This window comes from Carettochelys insculpta, chromosome 16, assembly GCF_033958435.1.
Source record: "Carettochelys insculpta isolate YL-2023 chromosome 16, ASM3395843v1, whole genome shotgun sequence".
Classification (NCBI taxonomy): domain Eukaryota; kingdom Metazoa; phylum Chordata; order Testudines; family Carettochelyidae; genus Carettochelys; species Carettochelys insculpta.
In genome coordinates, this window is record NC_134152.1 from 32,745,926 (window position 1) to 32,766,631 (window position 20,706).

General features: G+C 46.5%; 1 protein-coding gene across 6 annotated transcripts in view; it reads right to left on the reverse strand.

Moving 5' to 3' along the window:
• Positions 1-838: 838 nt before the first annotated feature.
• Positions 839-20,706, reverse strand: part of TOM1L2 (target of myb1 like 2 membrane trafficking protein) — a 79,896-nt gene continuing 60,028 nt past the window's right edge. For 4 of the 6 annotated variants that reach the window (XM_075011237.1, XM_075011240.1, XM_075011238.1 and 1 more), the window contains exons 12-16: positions 20,578-20,653; positions 17,602-17,667; positions 11,253-11,312; positions 8,862-8,898; positions 839-6,405 (exon numbers count right to left, since the gene is read on the reverse strand). In XM_075011237.1, coding sequence (XP_074867338.1) covers positions 6,257-6,405; positions 8,862-8,898; positions 11,253-11,312; positions 17,602-17,667; positions 20,578-20,653 — 388 coding nt within the window. In that variant the 3' untranslated portion in view covers positions 839-6,256. The remainder of the gene's footprint in view (positions 6,406-8,861; positions 8,899-11,252; positions 11,313-17,601; positions 17,668-20,577; positions 20,654-20,706) is intronic. The other 2 variants (XM_075011239.1, XM_075011243.1) reach the window with 2 other exon arrangements.

Below are 20,706 nucleotides of genomic sequence, written 5' to 3' on the forward strand. Positions count from 1 at the left end.
TCAGAGTGTCCCTGTTTAGAGAAATGGAACCTGCAGTGCTAGATAAGCAAAGTAATTACTCTTCCATTTACTACTTTACCAAGCATGCTGTCAGCCACCATTGAGGGGGACAAGCGGACACAGCTCTAGGAGACACTGTTCTCACCAGTTTCCTGTTGCTGCCCAGCCAGAAGGGGAAGTGTACAGAAGAGATGTCTGGGAGCATTTGTATTGCAATGTAGAAGGTGCATCATAAGAAGGGATATACTAGAATCCACAACAGGCAAAAGGAATCGGGTGGAATCTTGCTCCTAGTTCACCAAATCAGATTGTCAGTGAGTTATCTGAGGATAAATCAGTGTGGTGTTAGTACTAAGTGGCCAGATGTCCCCAGTGCAATCTCTGCAATGAGTGCCATTTCACAGTCACTTGCAGATGCCAAGGATGTGAGGCTTTCAGACTAATTTACTCATGGCTCCTCTAGGTCAGGGCTGGGCAGTGAGGGAAAGCCGGAAGGACTGTTGTCTGTTGCACGAGTTCTATAAACAGACCCCTCTGGTTTCCAAGTTGTCAGTCCAACACCCCTCCACAGGAACCAGATCCACCCAAACACAATGCTGAGAACATCTCTCACCAGAGGACAAATTTAACAAGCAGGTCAAGTCTGAGCCTTCATGCACTTAAACTAAAGATGGTTTTGAACAACAAGCATCACATGAAAGGAACATTGGAAATACGCGGCGTCTTCATGGGAGGGTGAAAAATTTAAGGCTGGATCAGTGGTCTGGTTGGGAAGAGCAGGAGGAAAGGAAAGCAAGACACTGGGTGTATCTAAGACAGAGTCATAGACATCGCTGTATGGTTCACATGAGTAGTGCTTTTATTGGAGTATTGCACATGCAAGAGCCAAACTAGAGATGATTTCTGTACGTTAACTGATGGTAGATAAATACACTTGTACCCTTCTTACATAAACACGCTGGCTTTCTACATAAAGATGGTAACACGTTTTTAGTGCGTTTCTTCTGGTTTTATGTGGTCAGTCTTTTTAAACAGTTAAATCCCCCTTCCCAACCTCCTCCCCCAAACAAAAAAATACCCAATATCTTCGTTAAATAAATATTATCCACTTTTATCTGGGAAGCCTACAGCTTTAATATACAGAGATGTTCATACACAGGTTACATGTGTAGTGTTAATGGTTAGCTCCTAAGGTTACAGGATGAGGAAGAGCTCACACTCAAACACAGAGCAGGGGTGGGGGTCTGGCATATGCTTGCCATTGACCCAGTGGAGACAGCAGGAGGGACCAATGGTTGGGTAAACGGAACCTTGCCTTTAGCCCAGCAGGACAGTGAAATTGCTGCAGCTGTTTGCAGGAGGCGGGGACGGGCACGTCAAAGGGCATGCTGTGAGTTGGACAACCCACTATAGCTTGTGGATGGTTGTTACTAGGGCACACTGGTCCTTGGGGATCAGCTCAAGAGGGTTATTAAGTGAACGGTAGCAGCACCTGAGTGCTCAGAAGTGCATGGGGGAGGGGGCTGCGTGCCACCATTCATTTACTGGGCCTGTTGAACAAAGGCAGTGGGAAGATGCCACCAGGATGCCTACAGCAGCCCAAGGGGTCTGTAAAAGACTAACATGATTTACCCACCAATTGCAACTTCATTATTTCCATAAAAAACTGTCCTGAGTTTTGTTTCATCCCTCCCATCCTCCCCTCCCTGTGCAAGCTTCAGGGTTAGTACTGAGGAAGCAATCAGACCAACCTCGGCCAGCTCAGGGATGGAACCAACACACATAACCCAGGCCCCACTGCAAGGCCCCAACACCAGAAGAGGCCTTAGAATTTACAAGGCCCCAAAAGGACAGAGACTGGTACAGCAGAGCAGATTTACTCTCTTCTTCCATCACCACCTGGGCCATCCTCACTGGTGGCCACAAAAGCATAGACAACGGGAAGCAACAGATAAGGTTATATTGGATGAGGCATTCCGAGGAGTTTAGGAAGTGCCCAACTCCCATTAAAAGCCAACAGGAGTTGGGCAATTAACTCCGTCTGTGCCGTTGGAAGTCACAGTCCAGATCTACTGCTACACCACTGACAGGACCCAAGACTCGTCCCCACATCTGGCTGGCTGAAGTTCTCCATTTAAGGGGGAAGCAGTTAGCTTCATTCGGTAAGAACTCCCTCCATCCCACAGTGTAAAAACAAACCTGACCGGCTGGCACCTGAGCTGATTTGGTCAGTGTAATTTGTGGGGCAGGGTTATTAAAGATGGTAGGAAAAAGGGACATTGGAGGCTACATGATGGTCCAGGCTTGGACCATTGAGCATATATATGCTCTTCCCTTTAAGAGAGACCATGCTAAGTTTTGATGAGCTCTTTTTCTCCTTTGAAACTTGCATACATGTTAAATACCCTACAGGTCTGTACAGCACATTGTCACCTATGACACCTGCCAAAGATGCACCTGGAATCTACACGCAACATTGAAAACAAGACCCCCCCACCAAAGAGGTGCATTTAAATAGAAACAAATTCATTTTGTACATCTCAGCACACAAAGTTAACAGATGAGCTTAAACACCGCATTGGAAAGCACAGCTTGACAAAATAAATACTATAACCTAGAATAAAGTATAATTAGGCCTTCTGAAGGGCCCTGTTACCTTAGTGTCACTGAAGGGATACTACGAGAAAGGATTTCTGCTTAGCCGGGCTGCTCTTTTCTGACGCCGTACCGCCCTGGGAAAGGATAAGAAGAGTGACCCAACCCTTCCCTTTCACCCGTGAATATCAGAGCCATGTCAGTTCTCTCCTCACTTGTGTAGGAGCAGCATTTACAATACGGGGTGGGAGAGTAAGCAAGGTGACCGTCTTCCAAGGACCAAGCCATTCCTTTGCTCACAGGGATTCGACCACTTGCAGTCTGGCACATCACAATGAACAGAACAGAGAAGAGGGCAGATCCTGATGCAGGATATTGGGAAGTTCCAGCAGTGGCGCTGACATTTATGATGGAGGCCATTAGCTTGACTTTCCGATGTTCTGGGCACCCGCGACTCTTATCGATATCCGCAAGTGCTCAGCACGTCTCAGGCTCCAGGTCTGGCCTGCCTGGGTATCAGGGCTCCTTTGGGTGGTACTAGGCAAGGGGTGAATACACAAGAAAGAAGTGGTGGTTCTTATATCACTTCTCTACTTTGAAGGCCTGAGCAGAAGCAAGACCCAACATGAACACAAGTCTACGTTACAGCCCCACCACAAATTCCTCCTCCAGCATGGGCTGCCTAGGTGAGCTGCCTCCCTAGCGCTACTTGCCAAGGTAGAATAGTTCCCTACCTAATGTTGAGCCCACTCCACTCCCTGCTCTTTGCTAACAACGCTGGCCCCCTTTTGAAACCAATGTTACACCTGTCTCCCGGAAACTACCAGATACCAATGAGGACCCCGCGGAGGCCGAGGCTAGGACGGTTAGCAGCACAGCTTGGCGGCCCTTTGACTCTCAGCAGCGTTTAGCACTCAGCCTCACCTGTTTTCTTCCAGTCTGTTTCCCCTAGCAGAGCCCGCAGGCAGTCAGGGAACAGCTCTACAAGATCTAGCCCAACGGACCTTTTGCATTCCAAAGCAGCAGCTCTGGTTTAAGCATGGTTGGGAGAAGAGGCAGCTTAACCCCTTCTTTCCCTGCAGGTGAGGGACAGCAGCTGATAGATCAGATGTCTCTCTCTCGGGGGAGAGAACTCCATCAGAGACCAGGACGTTTTATGTCCACGCTTCACAGTGAGCCATTCCATTGGTCCTTTCCTCCTCAGGTAGGTTGTGCTCTGTACAAGACCAAATTTCTGAGCTGAGAACAGCTCAAAAGCATCTCTCTCTTCTTTAGCTGTGCGCTACCAGGGGATCTGGCACAGTCACCCGATGCAGCCATTGATAGGGACAGGCAGATCTCAGAGTTTAGCGACTCTGCATGTCAAGGAACGTCCTTGGTCTTCCCGTATACACGAACACCAGGAATTCACTCAGCGCAGGTGAGACCTGCCCCCCGAGTCACCTGGTGCTGTTGGAGGTTGACTCTGCAGTGCAGTACAACTCTGAATTCCTGGAGGACTTCTGGCAGGCTGGAGAAAGTAAGAGGCTGGAATCAGCCAGAGGTGCAGTTGCTGGTCCACATGACACTCAGGCAAAGGGACTGACAGCAGCCAGGCTGTCCTGTGACAAGGAACGTAGGCCAAGATGGAGCTCCCACCTCCATTCCGTAACTGATGCTCTAAGTCATGCATGGTCCTGTCTCAAGGTCTGGCCCTAGTGGTGAGCTACATTCGTTTTTTCAGTTAAAACCAACGCCAACAATTCTGCTTCGCAGCCATCTCTCAAAGACTAACACTGCCAGGGCATTTGGGGACTGAATGCTTCATGCAGGCCACTGCCTCAACAAAGCCCGAAAGGACCCTACCCGTGCAGGCAGAACTAATTCAGTACACATTCGGAGAACTGGCATGGGTCGGGGGGCAGCTCTAGCAAGAGCTCTGCGGGAATGGTTCCCAGCGTGGTCTCACACAGGTGAGCGCGCTGCACACTCAACAGTGCTCAGGGACGTGATGAAATGCTGAGTTGCAATGAAGCAGTTCCCAGCCTAACACTTCTTGTGCCCTCAGGAACAAGGACTAGTGAGCTGGGAGACACAGCGTTCTCGGCTCTACCCTGCTTAGCTGCTAAAGCAACTCTGTTCACTCAGTTGTAAAGTGTGGGAACTCTCATCCCTATTGTTCCACCTTGCTCCACTGGCTTTACCCAGGAATCCGTTCCAGATATGCGAGAGGGGGCAGGAGGGGTGGGGCAGAGAGAAGAGTGAGTCTACACTGGAAATGCCAGGGTGTGGGCTGCCTGCGCTCCAGCTGGGTGTCCAGGCTCCACAAGGCAGGCGTACTCCGAAGAATCCTTTGTGGCAGCTCCAAGGAGGAGAGCATTGTTAGTTTATTCCTCGGCTGAGCAAAGAGAACAGAACCCAAGCCCGCAGGACAGAGAGGGGGTGGGCACAGACATCTCTTAGTGTTAGATGGTCTTTTGGAGACAGACATGCCAAAGGGCACCACACAATACACCCACAGCCAGTGTTTGAGACCAAATTCTCGAGCAGGGAAATGAAGAGCTGCATTTCTGACATACACGGCCAAAGGGCCAGTTAAAATCTTTCCCCTGGTATCCATTTATCTAAGAAGTGCCATAGAAACAAATCACAACACTGGCCTCTTTTTCTGATGACCTGCCCCCAGCTCCATTTCTGATGTAACCATTCCAGGGCTACAGGGCATACCTGGGACAGTCAGCAAACAGGCTGCATGGCCAATCCCATCCATTGCATCTTTCAGTCCCTTCAGGGATGTTATTCAAACAGTTGACGTGAAGGCAGAGCCTGCTTAGCCTCAAAGCTAGTCACTGGACAAACAGTCCCAAGGTAGGGAGAAACTGGTTTTAAAAGGCACACATTCTAGACAAAATCCTATAGGGGGAAAAGCTCCCTCAAGTAGTGAAATACTTCATATGACGTTTAGTGTTACAACAGCCATTTGTCCCATTCACGTTATAATTACTGGCTCTGCTGGGCAAACCTAACACATGGCTTTCAAATCAGAGCAAACTTAGATCAACTTAGAGGAAAAAAAAAAAAAACCCAACTATGAGACCACACACTGGAAGCATCACAGAATGGAGAAAAGCAACCGCCCCGGGGTACTAGGAGATTTGGGAAGGAGAAGGTCTAACTTGCAATGTTGAAAGAGAAAAGCTGTTCTTGTTCGCTCTCTAAACCTATTCAAAGCAGATACTTTGACATTTGCGTGTAATATTAAAATACATCTTCAACTACATGTCGATTGACACTCAGACTGGCCTATTCAGGAGCATCTTTCCGCAGAAGGGGCTGGCCCCTCTGTAAGTCAAAGGCAAGGCTGCTCTCTCTACACATGCACATCAACAAGGGAAAGAGATATTCATGCGTTTTAAAGGGGCTCTCGACATTAAGAGCTGCTCTTATGCAGCTAGGATGGGAGAGAGGGTTAAGCTAGTGCTGGGTAACTGTAGTCTGGCAGGACTAAAGCCAACCTTTAATACAAAAGTCAGCTGTGGGGGTGGCGGTGGTGCTGTGTTTTAGAGAGAAGCAATTGATGAAACCAGGAGGGCAAAGAGGTTACTCAAGAACTGTGAGAGGCAATGTGACTGCACAGCGACATTCTTCTGCAGAGCCCAGGGAAGGTAGCCAGGAGTGATCTCTACAGGGCGAAGAGGGCATCCTCTGAGCGCTCCTGCTTCTTCCTGCCTGAAGGGTTCGTAGCAGGAGTGGGGCCCTCGAGTGGAGGAGAAGGTAAATTTGGGACCATCTCAGCAGCTTTGGCTCGTTCTTCTAAAAATTTGTCAAACTCTGCAGGGCACAAAACACATTAAGAATCAGAGTTAGAGATGAACCAGGCATCATCCATCCCCTGCATGAATCTAGCAGACCACTGACTGTTCTCTGCATACACACCGGACAGTAGAGCATAGCAGTACCCCTGAAAGCTTCCTCATGCTAACCCAACGTGGGGATACCTTGGGTCAAGGATGGACTATAAGGGATAGGACTTATCTCCATGGACTATCAAAACCTTATACCCCTTTGCTGTGCTTGCCAAACAGGTGAGGAGCTAGTCCAGCTCCCAGAGGATAGGTATCCATACCGTACCAGAGAACCCACCATCCAGAACTAGCACACACAGCCAAGTGAATTTCACAAAAGGCCTTAAGTTCAGCCATCTGTTGGTAATAATTTATGGTTGTGGCCAGTGTGGGATAGCTTTAAAAACATGAGAACGGTTACACTGGGTCAGACCAATGGTCCACCTAGCCCAGTGTCCTGTCATTAGACAGCGGCCAAGGGCAAATATCCCAGAGGAATGAACAGAACAGTGATCCCTCCTGTTACCATTCCCAAGCTTTTGACAAAGAGGTTAGGGACACCATTCCTACCCCTGCTGGCTAATAGCTATTGATGGGTTTATCCTCCATGAATTTATCTGGCTCTTTTTCAAACCCGGTTAAAGCGCTGGTCTTCACAACGTCCTCTGGCCAGGAGTTCCACAGGCTGACTGTGCATTGCATGAAGAAATACTTCCTTTAGTTTGTACTGAACCTGCTGCCTCTTGATTGCCTTTGGTGAGCCCCTACTGCTTCCGTCTGAACAGCTGACAAGTGAAAGGCTCTGGTACTGGTGTCTCAATCTTTTCCACTTTGGAACCACCTCCTCCATGCTATCTTGGGGTGGGGAGGAAATTCTGGCAATATGGGATCATATTCTCTAGGTTGAGAGCCCATAGTCTCTCCTTGCTGATAATCCACTGGGTCACCCTTATGTAGACTCAAGCCATGTGCACCAATATGGCTTCCTCCCGAGAGTACAGACGGTCATAGAAAGAAGCATCCTAGAAATACAGCTTAGCCAGCAGAGTGGCTCCAAACCCACATGCCACGCCTGGGTGTGATCCCAAACATAGGAAAAAAGACCCTTGGATGCTATTCTTGTCCCTTGTGGGTAAGCCAAGGGGGAGGGAATGAGCATCTCACACTCCAGTGTTTGGTATCTGAAGTACCCAGAGCAAGTCATCTCCATTGATACTTTTCCTAGGCTCCTCCCTTCTCCATTCTTAGAGTGTCTAGAATCACTGAAGTGGATTTCGCTCTCTCACGCACATGCCACTGCTAAGGAAAGCAAACGGGCCAATCGTCTGCTGTGGCTGGTTTCTGAATATCTGGCACAGTGAGCAGGAACAGAGGCTGGGAACACACTGTACAAGTGTGGCATGTCCAGGGAGAGCCAGGAAGGAGGAGTTGGAAGTTAGAGGGCATTTTCCTGGGCTTGTTTTTTTGCTGAGCATTACACAGCGTGTAGCTTGTTACAGCTGTTTAACATGCTGAGGCACATTTCATTAACCCCTGAACCGATCAAGTAACTGTGGGATCTCACTGAAGTGCAGAAATCAGATGAACTGTTTATGGGATACATCAGGATTAACTAGGGAACAGCTGGGAAGCACGGCATCTACCCCCACAGAGCCAAAGGAACATGCCCCAACGCATCTTACTTCTTGGATACAGCTGCTGCATTTTTTTAAAAAAGAGAACACTCATTTGGATATACCCCACTGTCTGCTGGCTTCTCACAGGCAGCACGGCTGCTTTCAGAGAATTATTTTTCCTATTAATGACGCCACAATAGGAGCTTTCTGGGCTCTAGACTTAACCCTTTTTACAGCTTAAGATGATCATTTGGGGTGTTTACACAGCTCAGTGGAATCGGTTTTTCTAAAAGTAACTAAGCGTTACAAGCTGCTTGAAGTGACTGACCGGGCCTGCTAGAGGCAAGGAGGATAGATATACCAGGCTATGCCCATCTGTCAGGGAGGCCCAACGTGGCATCCAAGTCAGCAGAGGGAGCACTGGGAAATAAGGGGGAAGTGGGGAGATGGAAAGGAAGAAAAACCTCCACCCTTTCTACCAGGTGAGTGAGAGAAGAGAGTCCTGGGGAATGGGAACAGAAACAGCCCACCCTGAAATAAACAGGGAACAATCGTTTCCAAGCGCTGGGGAGTTCAGTGTCCTGTATTTTGCTAGAAAGACTACACAGAACACGACTGAGAGAACTGGGGTTTTATGCATTTGTCTTTTAAAGCTACCTCCTGAAATTCCCCTCCACTTCCCATTTCAGTGAAGATGCGTTAAGGAATATGGTAGCCACCAAGAGTTTGGTGGACTGGAAGGGGCTCTCTGCTGGGTGATTGTAGACATTCCGGTCTAAGGCACTGGACGGAGATAGCTCTGAAAGCCAGAGGCTTCTCTGCTTACCTTCACTGGTCACACCTTCTTCCAGTTCTTCTCCTTTCTGCAGTTGGAACAAAGAAGAAGTGTGAACATACATACTGCGCTTCTCCTGCAGTATCCCCCAAAGCATGTTTGCAGGTAACTCAGACCATGCACTGCCTCTGCCCATTTATCTAAACACAGTTATTATTTGAGCAAGACAACCTAGATTGGTCAACATGGTGCTCATGTCAGGAGGCAGAAGAGAAACCCAGCATGTGTCTGTACAGCAGAAAAACAGCCCAAATAATGGCAATTCCCGCTCGACCTAAGTAAGTCGATTAAGTCCATTTTCTCCACTGCACAGAGAGCAGGCCTTTTCCGAGCAAGAGAAGCCACAACCTCATAAAAAACTCAACAGCTACAGGAGAGATACCACCTCGCCTGTTCACAGTTCTTTTTGTACATCAAGGCTGTGACTTTTGTTAACAGTGCATCTCATTTAAAAGCTTAGTCAGATGAGGTAGACAATCTCAATGAATTGTTTAGGGACAAGATTTTTCCTTAATAACATGGGATGGTTAATTTTGGATTTAGAATTCATGACTGGGAAAAAAAGCTGATTATAAAGCAAGTGACACCATGAATGTAGACAAGAGTAAGATGGGAAGGTTGAAATAAAAGGATAGGAAGCTAGTTCGTTGTCCAGTAGAAGGAGCAAAGCTAACATTGCACAAGTTTAGTACGTTTTTGTCTTCCGACATCTAGCATGTGTTTCACTAGGATTTGAGAATTCACAATTATTAAACAAGGAGGTTGTATTAAATCTCAACTAGGTGGCACATTTTTCAAATAATTACCCCAGGGAAAAAAAACCCCTGACCGTGTCAAGAAGTTTGAATCCCCCAAAACCTAGTCTCCTCTCAAAGGGAGGAATAACTTCTCTGGCTTGCTTTCCCCATCTGTGAAATGGCAATACCATCTGCCTTACCAGGATTTTGTGAAGACTAACTTTGAAAATGAAGCATCCTGTAAGGTGTTAGCATCCCTGCCTCATCCACATCCTAGAGCCTCTGCCCCAGCCCTGAGACCCTCCCACACCCAAGCCCCTCATCTGTCTCCTAGTGCTTATACTCCAGCCCTGTACCCCAGTACTGAGCTCCTCCCACACCCCAAATCCCTTATCCCCAGCCCCTCCCCAGAGGCCTCACCGCCCACCACTCTTACAAAGGCAGGCGTGGTGGAAGCCAGGACTTGAACCTGCTCTGGGCACCACCAAAAATTACACAAACATGCAGCCTCTGTTGCAAAGGCCTATTCCTGTAAGCTTGTGCTCCCTTGGACTTGGGGACAAGGGGGTGAACTCAACATTTGTCAAAGAGAGAAAAGCAAAAAATCAGCGGAGAACCACCTGTAAGAAGCCGCAAGTTTGTACCAGGACGCTAGCCACAAGCAGAGGGGTGCAGAGGCAGAGAACAGATATTACAAGTACTTAAAAGGGTGTCACTGCTATCAAACCAATTGAAATGGGGACAGGTGCAGTTTACTGTAGAGCTATAAAGATCCTAGGCCCCAATCCAGCAGTCCAGCTATTTGGCATTGCACATGAAACACAGACAATATTCAAGCACATGCTTATATCCCCACAAATTCAACAGGACTCAAGCATGTGCTTAAAATGCTTTCATTAACTCGTTTTCTCAAATCCAAATTCCTGCTGAGAGGGTGGGAAGAGGGGCAAAGAGGCCACTGCCTGAGGCCTGATTATTCAGGGCTCCCAGCCACCGCTACTGCTGTATGTCTATAGCCCCAGGCCCTTTAAATCATTGCCAGAGCCCTTTGCAGGGCATTTCCAGTTGCTGTCTCTCCACTAGACACTGGGCATGGCACAGACCAGGCAGTGCTGAGAACTGGGTGCTCCACCCCCACCCCTTCTGCCCAAGACCTCACCCCTTCTGGGAACACAGCCCCAGCCCCCTTCCTTCCTGCCCAGAGGTGCCGCAATTCTGTCACCCCCTCCCGCCTCTGGCACAGAGAATGGAGAAGTCAAAACAGCAGCTCAGATTGTGTTTTGGATCAGATGGCTGCAAATGGCAACCAATGTTCACTCCAATGTTTTCCATCTGGGACAGAATAAATTTTATGTGCACCAAAGCATGTGTGGATGTGCACCACCAATAGAAGCACACACTGCTGGCCGCGGGAGCTCTGCCAATCAGCTGAGAGGCCCTTGAATCTCTCCTGGGTGGACGTCCAAGCGCTCAGCTTACAGGGAACATAGATGGCAACTACGAATCCATTTACTTATTTATTTCCATCCCTGGAGTAAACCCAGACATACGCTTTATAAGGTGTCATTCCCTCCCTGGGTAGGTAACCACACAGTAACACCAGTCGCCACATGAAAAAAACGAGAGATAAAAAGTCAAGTCTCACCAAGTCGGTACTGAGCCACTCCTCAATGTCATCCATGACAGAGGACTGTGCAACGGGGATCTATGGAGTGCGGCAAGAGATACAGCAAGGCAGGCAAAACCAAAACACATCCACAATCATGGCCACAGAATGATGGAAAATGCCAGAAATAAGATGGAAAAAAAAAAACAAACCACAAAATAAGATGCAAGATGCACTGAAAAAGCAACAAAATACAAACAGCACTCCAATAAAGCAACACTGAAAGGCAAATTACGGACGACGACGCTAACAAAACCAAGGCTGTGGAGAATGTGATTGGATATGAGCATAAAACGGAGAACTTTTTGATTATATTTTAAAGCCATCAGCGTGGACCGATGGCTCTAATCTGGATGGAGTAACGCTTTTGCGGATAGAATATTGGATATGGATTACAGTTTGAAATACCTAACTTCGAATCTCCCCGTGCACCACTCCACACATAGCCCCTTCTTCCCCAATGGCCATTAGTAAACGTACAAAGGGGCTCAAATCCTGCAGTCTTCCCACAGGCAAATGAAGCCAATTTGATCAGTTCCTCCAGAGAGGAAGGAACCCTGAAGAACTGATGCCTCACAATCAAAAATAATTATCCTGAAATGTTTCTTCCATGAGACAGTCTGTCGACCCTTGCTGAGAGGACTCTCTCTGTTGCCTATGGCTTTCTTCTATTGATTCGAACACGTTATGATGAACGCTGCCATCTACTGCTTTGTAATAAGTATCAGAGGGGTAGCCATGTTAGTCTGCATCTGCAAAAACAATGAGAAGTCCTGTGGCACCTTATAGACTAACAGATATTTGGAAGCATAAACTTTCGTGGGAAAAGACCTGCTCCATCAGATGCAACGTTGCATTTGATGAAGTGGGTCTCTGCCCACAAAAGCTTATGCTCCAAATTATCTGTTAGTCTATAAAGTGCCACAGGACGACTTCTTGGTTTTGCTTTGTAACAGTGACAGATGTGGATCTGATCTATAATAATGTTATGGCTCCTTGGATGGAACCATTGTATTAGCCCTGCGTATGATTGCTCAGCAAGGGGAGGTTCTTCTATGCTGGGCTCTTAGAAGTTCCCTTCGGCCTCCATTGACCTAACTTAGCAGAGGGGCTGTGGAAAGAGCTAACAGGAAGGCAAAGCAATAGACCCAAAGAAGGTCCCACTTGAAGACAATGTCTTGCTTGCAGGTTCTATGCTGAAGTGACTCTGCTGTTTTGCCAGGCAGAGGCTATGCTCAAAAGAACACCAAACAGTCTGAGGAAAGCAGAGGGAGAAGTGGCCAGGGGCTGTCCAGGCAGGGGTCAGTAAGCTCTGAGAGGGAGACAAGCTGCCAGAGCAAAGCTCCGTGGAAGAGGATTAGGGAAGTTACATTTACCAGGATCCATGTGTGGATGGTGGTAAGACATCTGGTAAGCTAGGCCTAGTCCAAGAGGGGGAGAATAACAGGAACTCACCCAGACAGGCAATGGCTAGAGGGCAGGGTACCCTTGACATAACCAGGAGGGGCAGGGATGCCGTTTGCCCAGTAAATGACAGCAATAATATGAAGATCTTCAACTCTACAGGAGCATCTGCAGTTTAGATTGGAACACACCAGATTTCTGGGCAACAGAAGTCTCCTCTTCTAAACTTGCCAGGAGAAATCGGATCGTGCACTTATCTGGCAGAAGTTGCTGGGAACTAGCTAAAATGGCCATTAATGGGAGGATGGAATCTGTACAGAATTTTTGACTTGCTAGCCTGCACAAGGAAGTTCCATCTTGCAGAGCTGGCTAGTTGGCTTAAAAGCTTTGGAGATTACAGACTTCAGACACAAGCCCCAGCCATGAAATTATTCAGAAAGCAGCAATTTACAACTGCTCTCTTTCTCTCGTGTATTTGTGTGGCCCCTATTATGTTTTGTCTGAAAGGGGGTTTATTTTGAAAAAAAATGCAGCAGCTTTATAAAAGCCTGTCCACAAAAAGAAAATGGGAGTTAAAACATTCAAGCACCATTAAAAATAAGCTTCAAAAACTAAGCACTGCTTGTTAAGATTTCTTTGCAATTTTGTAGGATTTTTCCAAACATTAATGAGACCATTTGGACAATCAGGAAAGGTCCAAAAAGAATGGATAAGAGAACAAAGGATGAACCTTCAACCCACAAAATCCAAGGAAATTTGGAATTAAAATTAGACACCTTTATTTGAAGGCATTTATTTGTTTGTGGCTTCGTCAGCAATAAAGTCCCACGAAAAAAGGACTGCCAAAACATTTCCTTAGTGCTGATAACATCCAATATTCTACCCTTAAAAAGGCCCCGTGATATTGTTAATAACATAAAATTATGTTTCTATAGAATAGGATCCCCCTGGAAAAGAAAGCAGGTATGAAATGACACCAAATCTCTAGGTGAACTCATTAATATTCTTAGAATGAGCGGTTAACAAGGCTCATACTACTTATTGCTAGACTACAGCCTTGCACTAGAGCTTAGCTAATTCTATTCCTTTCTGGATAGTTAATACAACTGACATCAACACAATACTTGCCTGGCTGCTATTCCTATCTTCCCCTGCTTGGTGATCCAAAATACTTCATATGATATACTATGGTAGAGCTCTGTTGCTAAGGCATGTGTGATGTCAGTTTATTTCAGAGAAATTTTTCAACCTTGTCTTCTTAGGCATGCAGCTAAAGTAAAATATATCCTAAATTTTAACAATTTAATTGGCTACTTGACTGTCTGCAACGTGTAACTGTGGGTGTTTGTTGCACATACTCGTGGAGGGTTTTAACTCATGTACAATAAGTTCCTTAACAGCCTGTTGTAAATGAGATGTGACATTTCATGGGTCGGGCAAGCCCAGGAATTCAGAGCCATTCCGGATACAGGAAATACACTCGCTTGCTGCATCGTATGAAGCACTTTCCAGAATCCTTGGAAAAGTGCAAGTAGAATGACAGACAATCTTGGCATGGTCTTCAGCAGGAAGTCACTCAGTCAGCTCTGCGAGTACTGAAAGTAGGGGAGAGGAATCCTGCCACTAAGAGAACCAAAGAACTCTGAAAACTTTGTCTGAGAAAGGATTTCCCTTTCCCCATCTATGTGCAGAATAAATGTTATGTGCACCTAGACATATGCAGATGTGCACTGCCAATAGAAACACGTTGCCAGCTGTGGGTGCTCTGCTAATCAGCTGGGTGGCACCTAAATCTCTCCTGGGTGGTCACCCAAGCACTCAGCTTACAGGGAACCTTTGTCTGAAGCTATTTCCACTGCAAGTTTATTTTCCTAAGCTTGTCTGTGGCACAAGGAAGAGCAAACCAGGCTCCAGGGAAAGAGGATCCTCTCTCTGGGATGAGGATGTACCTCTCAATTGTCCCATGTCACATTTGAGACCTACGTCTCCCTTTATACCAAGCAGACCTGCGGGTGTTCCAATTTGTTAGTATCCAATGATAAAGGTAGTTTGCCTTTATCAAAGTATCTTTGTAATTTAGAGACTCTGTCCCTTCCTCCTGCCATGGAGAGCAGTTTGTTTTAGCTTTTGGTGAAGTCTGGCTTGGGTTCTTTTCATCTCCAACAGCTGGGCTATGGACCTGGTGGCAGCACTGGTTTTGAATTCTAAATCAGAGTGGATGGCTTACGCGATGTAAGCTTTTATCTTATGTAACAGGCATGCTGCTAGCATGCTGCTAGGTAATGTAGATAACTTAGACAAACCAACATCTTCATTATCCTATGGTAGCTGTCCAAATCTAGGGGAAAGAACCACCTGCACTGAAGTATTGTTGCCTGGCCTTCAAGTCTTTGTGACTTGACAAAGCGGGCGCTAGGAGTAAGCAGACTAAAGATGGGCTTAGGGCTTCAAGCAGCTCATACCTATTCGCACGTGTATCTTGCAGGCCCCCTTGGGCTAGCATTACATGCAGCAGAAGATAATGCCAAGTTTGCTAAAACTATATGCGCAGCATCTTACAGTGACCTTTTTGTGCATGTGTGGTCCTCGGAAGATGGCACGAAAGTGATGGGAGAGAGGGAGGTAAAGGAACTAAACCTGCACTAAGGCCATCACAGTTCGGAAAGAAGGCAACCCCAAGTTCTGGTTCATAGGACACTTGTCAATGGTGCTCTGGTACCTTTTTAAAAAGGTAACCCACCCCCCCTTTAGCACCCCAATGTTGCACAGACACAGCTGAGAGGTGTGTCAGGATCATCCCTCTTTTCCATATCTCATTCGTACAAAAAGTTACCAACGAATTTGAACACACAGTAGTTCAGGAGTAGGAAGCTCATTATTCCATTCATGCTGTAGATACTACCAAGTGGGATTAATTTATAAGGTTAAGAACTACACCCAGTTGAGAGAAACCAAGTTAATGATTAGTCCCATTTTATTTAGGGATATAATACAAACGCAGGTGAGCGTCTTATGAGGACAGAAACTGGCACCTAGTTAAACATTAGGCTAGCCAGATCCCCTCCAAAATCCATATGCCTCCACGACTGCTGCAGTATCCTTTTTTCCAGGCCAAATAACCACAAGCCCATGAGCAGATACTGTGTTTGGGATTTTAATAAGGCAGTGGCCTGAGTGGTGTGAACAGCAGGAGTGCCAATGTCATGCTTCCCTGAACTTGTAAACAGGGGAAAAGCAAACAAGGGAAACTAACTCAATCATGGGATTATTCATAATGGATGAACCTCTAACAAAATGGCATAGATCATCCTTGGCTGCTACAACCCCACAGACAAGCCAGTGTCAAACCACATCCAACAGCATCAGATGAGAAGCAGGTGCCACTCCTTGTATGGCTCTTTCGGGTTTATATTAGTAATTGTGGGTCTGAAACGCTGGCAGCCAGAATTCCATTTCAAAGTTAGGTGAACACAGCTGAGCACACAATGTGCCGAGAACCCAGCATGCACTCTAGCACCTGACTGGCTATGTACATGCTCAAATACCCAAATGCCGTCTCTCCACTAGACACTGACTTGCACGTTTGAGGTATTTCAAGCACCTAGCTTAAAAACCGGGGTTTGGGTTGTACTTTTCAATTTTGCACACCTGAGTTTCATTTAATTGATGTGTTCTTATGCCCCTTTCTTCCCCAACATGTCCCCTTTAGATTGGGAGCTACAAAGTTCCCTGCAGGAGTTTGATGCCCCATTGAATATGGCAGGAACTGGATGCCAGCCAATTGAAAACTCTTTCAATAGTTCCAGCTCTAAAGTTTAGTAGTAAAAAACACCTCAGCATGCTTCCAGAAAAGTAAAAATCTAAATCAAACACACATGTATCAAGCCGCCATAGGTCTCAGGTCAGGCAGCTCAGGACTTTGACCATTTCACCTGTGGATATGTGTGTGTATATTTTAAGGCATGTCACGACGCAACCTCAGACTTTAAAAAAAATGAATCAGGGTCACCTCATCCCTCAAAAATCAGAACTGGTTAAAATGGGATTTTTTAAACATAATTGTTGGGTTCTCTTTATTTCTATCTGTTTGAGCTTTTAGGTTCACTCAGGTCACACTGTCAAAGTTTTCATCACAAGCACAGAACTGTTATTTCAGTGAATGCTGAGATTCTCATGTACTCAACTGTCTCTAGGACCTGATGCTTAAAGTAAAACACCAGTATTGCCAGTTTCACGATGAAATTGTCAGAGTTGGAAACACTGCATCAGATCTAATAAAATGCAATCCTGAAAGCCTTGATGCAGGAAATATTCCTCAATGGCACATTTGCCAGTGCAAAAGGCACCTATCAATCCAGTTACCAGACTCAGGCTCCCTTGTTTTAGAATAAGCAGAAAAAAAGAAGGACAAAGAAATAACCCTTCTCCCATGCTACTCAACCTAATTAGAATAGGCCCCACAAAATTCATGTGCTGAGGTCACCATGGAGTTAAGTGCTGCAGAAACAGGCTGTTATTGAGTTCAAAAGGAGCCTAAAAATGACCCACCCCTGAATTAATACATAGAGCTTGTGTTTATGCTCGAAAAGTGGATACTGCATATATCCATCAAGACAGTAAAAGGAACTAACAACATCCCCAGCTCTGTTAGAAAGGTGAATATGGAATATAGAAACTTCTACAATTGAGGCCAATAGGAGATGGTGTGGCAGGTCTCTGGGTAACAATTTTGGCAGATGCATCCCCGGGCTATTAATCTTCCCCCATCCCCTAGACAATTATACAGGTGGGGGATAAAAGTCCTTGTACTGTCTGATGATTTGTCGTAGTTCTGCAGGTTGGGTAAGAGGTAAACACAGGATGGTTATTCTACATGAGGAATGGGAGTAGGCAACAGGGTTCATTTTATTGGTGAATTTCTCACCATTCCTTGGGTTATTAGCCACTTGTCTATGGGTTCCATGTCTGAGTTCCCACCTTTACCTCTCCTCTGTGTTGAGAACAGAAATTGCCATAAAGAAAGAAACCACAGCAAAACCCATGATAAGGTCATAATACAACAGCAGTAAAAGAAGCATACACTGCGCATAGGGTAATACCCACTTAAAGGCACCCCTGGGTTCTGTCACCCTTCTCTGCTATCTGTACCTGAGAAACAAGTCCTGGCCTTTTGGCTTCCTTTGAGCAGGTTAAAGAGCTAACAATTTCTAAACGAGGCCGATGTTTCTGTTTTTCTTAGGGGTCAGGATGTGGACTAGATGACTTAAATCTGTCAGACCTCATAGAAATTCCTGAATTTAAGCTATTCTGGGACATCCTTCATTTCTGAAGGTTCATTCACAGCAAACATTATTTCTCCCTCAGTTTCTCATGGTCTCCAAACAGATCGTCCTGGCTTAACCTAGTAATGCCAGCCTTATGAAGGGCATGATGAGGACGGCAGTTTCATCCTAGCTGAAAAAAAAAATGTTTTGGCAGTCTTCCAAACTGCACATCTTTAAGGACTTCACCGTTCAAGGGGACCCAAACCATAGCACCTCATTTCAAGACTTGGGCTGGGGAACGCATCCTGAGGTTGAAACGTTTGAATCTTCTGAATTTCTCCATACTCTGGCCAACAGTAGAGATTATCTCCCGGGCATCACCCTTCCCAGTTGCTCTCCTGCAACATCTCTATGGCAACTACAGCAATTCCCAATGTGAACTGGTAAAAGTAACACATGTTTAGCGATCTTAATATTACTTAGCAGCTGGAAACCAGGATAGTCTCCTGATATATCTCCGCGGGCCACCACCTGAGAATAACTGCTCTGCTTCAGTTTCAGTAGAAGAATTTTAACATCAGAGACTCTCACTAGAATGCAAAGCCTAAGAAGAACATGCTGCAATACTCTTTGGCCCTTCCCAGGATGTGCTATAAATAAAATATTCTTTAGTTGGCCTTCTGTTCTAATTAAACCACACATTAGTCTAGAGAGAGGCAGCAGCAGCTACCAAGAGGGGATGATAACTTTTAGAAGTTATCAGCATTTTTAGTCTTCTTTAAGATGCAGCCGCTGGCACCTCGCATAAATTTGTAAATTGTATTTTGCCTCTTAGTTATTCCAGGTTTATGTTTCTTCCTTAATGAGCAGCGCCCATGTTAACCAGTCACAACACGGGCTAGTTTGACTATGTGGTGCAGTCAGCAGGACCTTTGAAAAAAAGGGTGAAGATCTAAACTGTAATGACATCCCAAGGCCCAAAGTTCATTAGTCCAGAAGAGTGACTGCTTTCAAATACTTTGATCAACACATTAGTTAGACATGGTCCTTTGAACTGATAACACGTCTGGCAGAGTAACAGCTGTGCTGGTGTGAGTGACAGGGGGCGGCAGTGCCTGAAACCAACATAAAGTAAGAAGACCACTAATGAACTGGGTGCAAGCCCCTTAGCTGTGAGTGGAATAAAGCCCCCATGGCCAAGGGCTAACGTGTCGCATCTGCACTCAGCCAGCAACAAAGAAGAGATTAAAGAGTCTGCTCTGGGGGGAACAGCAGCCACAAGCAGCTGGGCACACCTGGCCTAAATCACCCACAAACATTCATTCCCATTTTACATGGGCTCAGGGTAAAACACTGCAGCCTGCCAGCGTACGAGAGACTCCAGAGGGGATCAGCACGGGCTGGGGAGATGCAAGTTAGCTGAGGGAGAAGGATGTGTGCAGTGTTGGCTCTTCCATGCTCCCTAGTGGTCAATACAGAGTCAGGTTAGTCAAGGAAGCTCCGGACTCCTTCAGCCATCGCTACTAGTGCTGACAATAATACAGGAAAATCCGGACTTACTTGTAGGCTGCATTCCCGAGCAACCACGCAGAAGTCAAAGTTTGGGTAAGTTGGGATGGGTCCCCTGTCCTGGCTGCGCCTGGCTCCTCGCTCCCATGAGTGGCAAGGAGCCCAGGGCCAGTTGCAGCAGCACTGGTCAGTCTCCCTCTGGCTGCCCACCACTTGCAGGAGCCAGGCTGCCACCTGGTTCCCACCTCCCCGCCACTGCTGGAGCCAGGAAACTGACCAACGCAGCAGCACCGGTCAGTTTCCTGGCTCCTGCGAGTGGTGCAGCCGGGGGGTGGGTGGACCTGCAGGGCAGCTCCCTGGCTTCTCCCAGCTAGGGGGAACCAGGGGCTGGCACTGGCAGGCAGAGGGCTGCATTGTCTGGCCAACTCCACTTGCTGATTTCGACTTGCATTAATCCAAGTAATGTGTAAGTCGAAATTGCGTAAATTGGCATTTTACTGTAAGAATACAAAGTGACGTAGGAGTTATAAAAAGATGTTGGTAAAAAGCGGGTAAGGGGACTATCTGGGAATTTCACTTGCTCCTAATTCAGCTCACATCCCTTGACGAGGCTGGCAAAGGAGTTAAAGGCACCCCCCTCTCCCCACACACACCTGAGTCAGCTCTTGTGCTGTCATTACTATCTACTTTGCTATAACTTCACAGATTGTGATCCTTCTGAACAACTCTATTAACGTTCATAGACAAGAATTAATCAGCATTCCCAAAAGGTTACCCACCCTCAGTTCTGCTGCAAAAGCTAGACATCCAAGGAGACCAAGAGATTACAGAAGCATTCACTCCCTATGTTTGTGATGCTATTTAAGATGAATTCACCAAGCAGCCAGTCTCTCTAGGAATGGCTACCAAGCAGGAACTTGTTTTTAGAGAAGTATTTCTAAATGCCCCTCACTGGCACCCACATTAAATACAACAGACAATGCTGCCCTCTGAACCATTGGTGGGATACAAACAAGAAGTCTAACTCAGATGTCTAAGTAGCCGCTCTGTAGCTTTTGTGCTCCATGCTCCTGGCTTTGTGCTGGAGTGCTCGTTTTAGAGGGCAGCAATTTAGAGCAATGACCTACCCCTCCTGTGTTCTGTTTTCGAACATCCAGCGCAGACGCCAGTCCTTTGGCAGCCTGCGGATCCTCATATGTCACACTGGAAGAAAGGAACAAAAAGAACCAATGGAAATCCAGCCGTCACTGAACGCC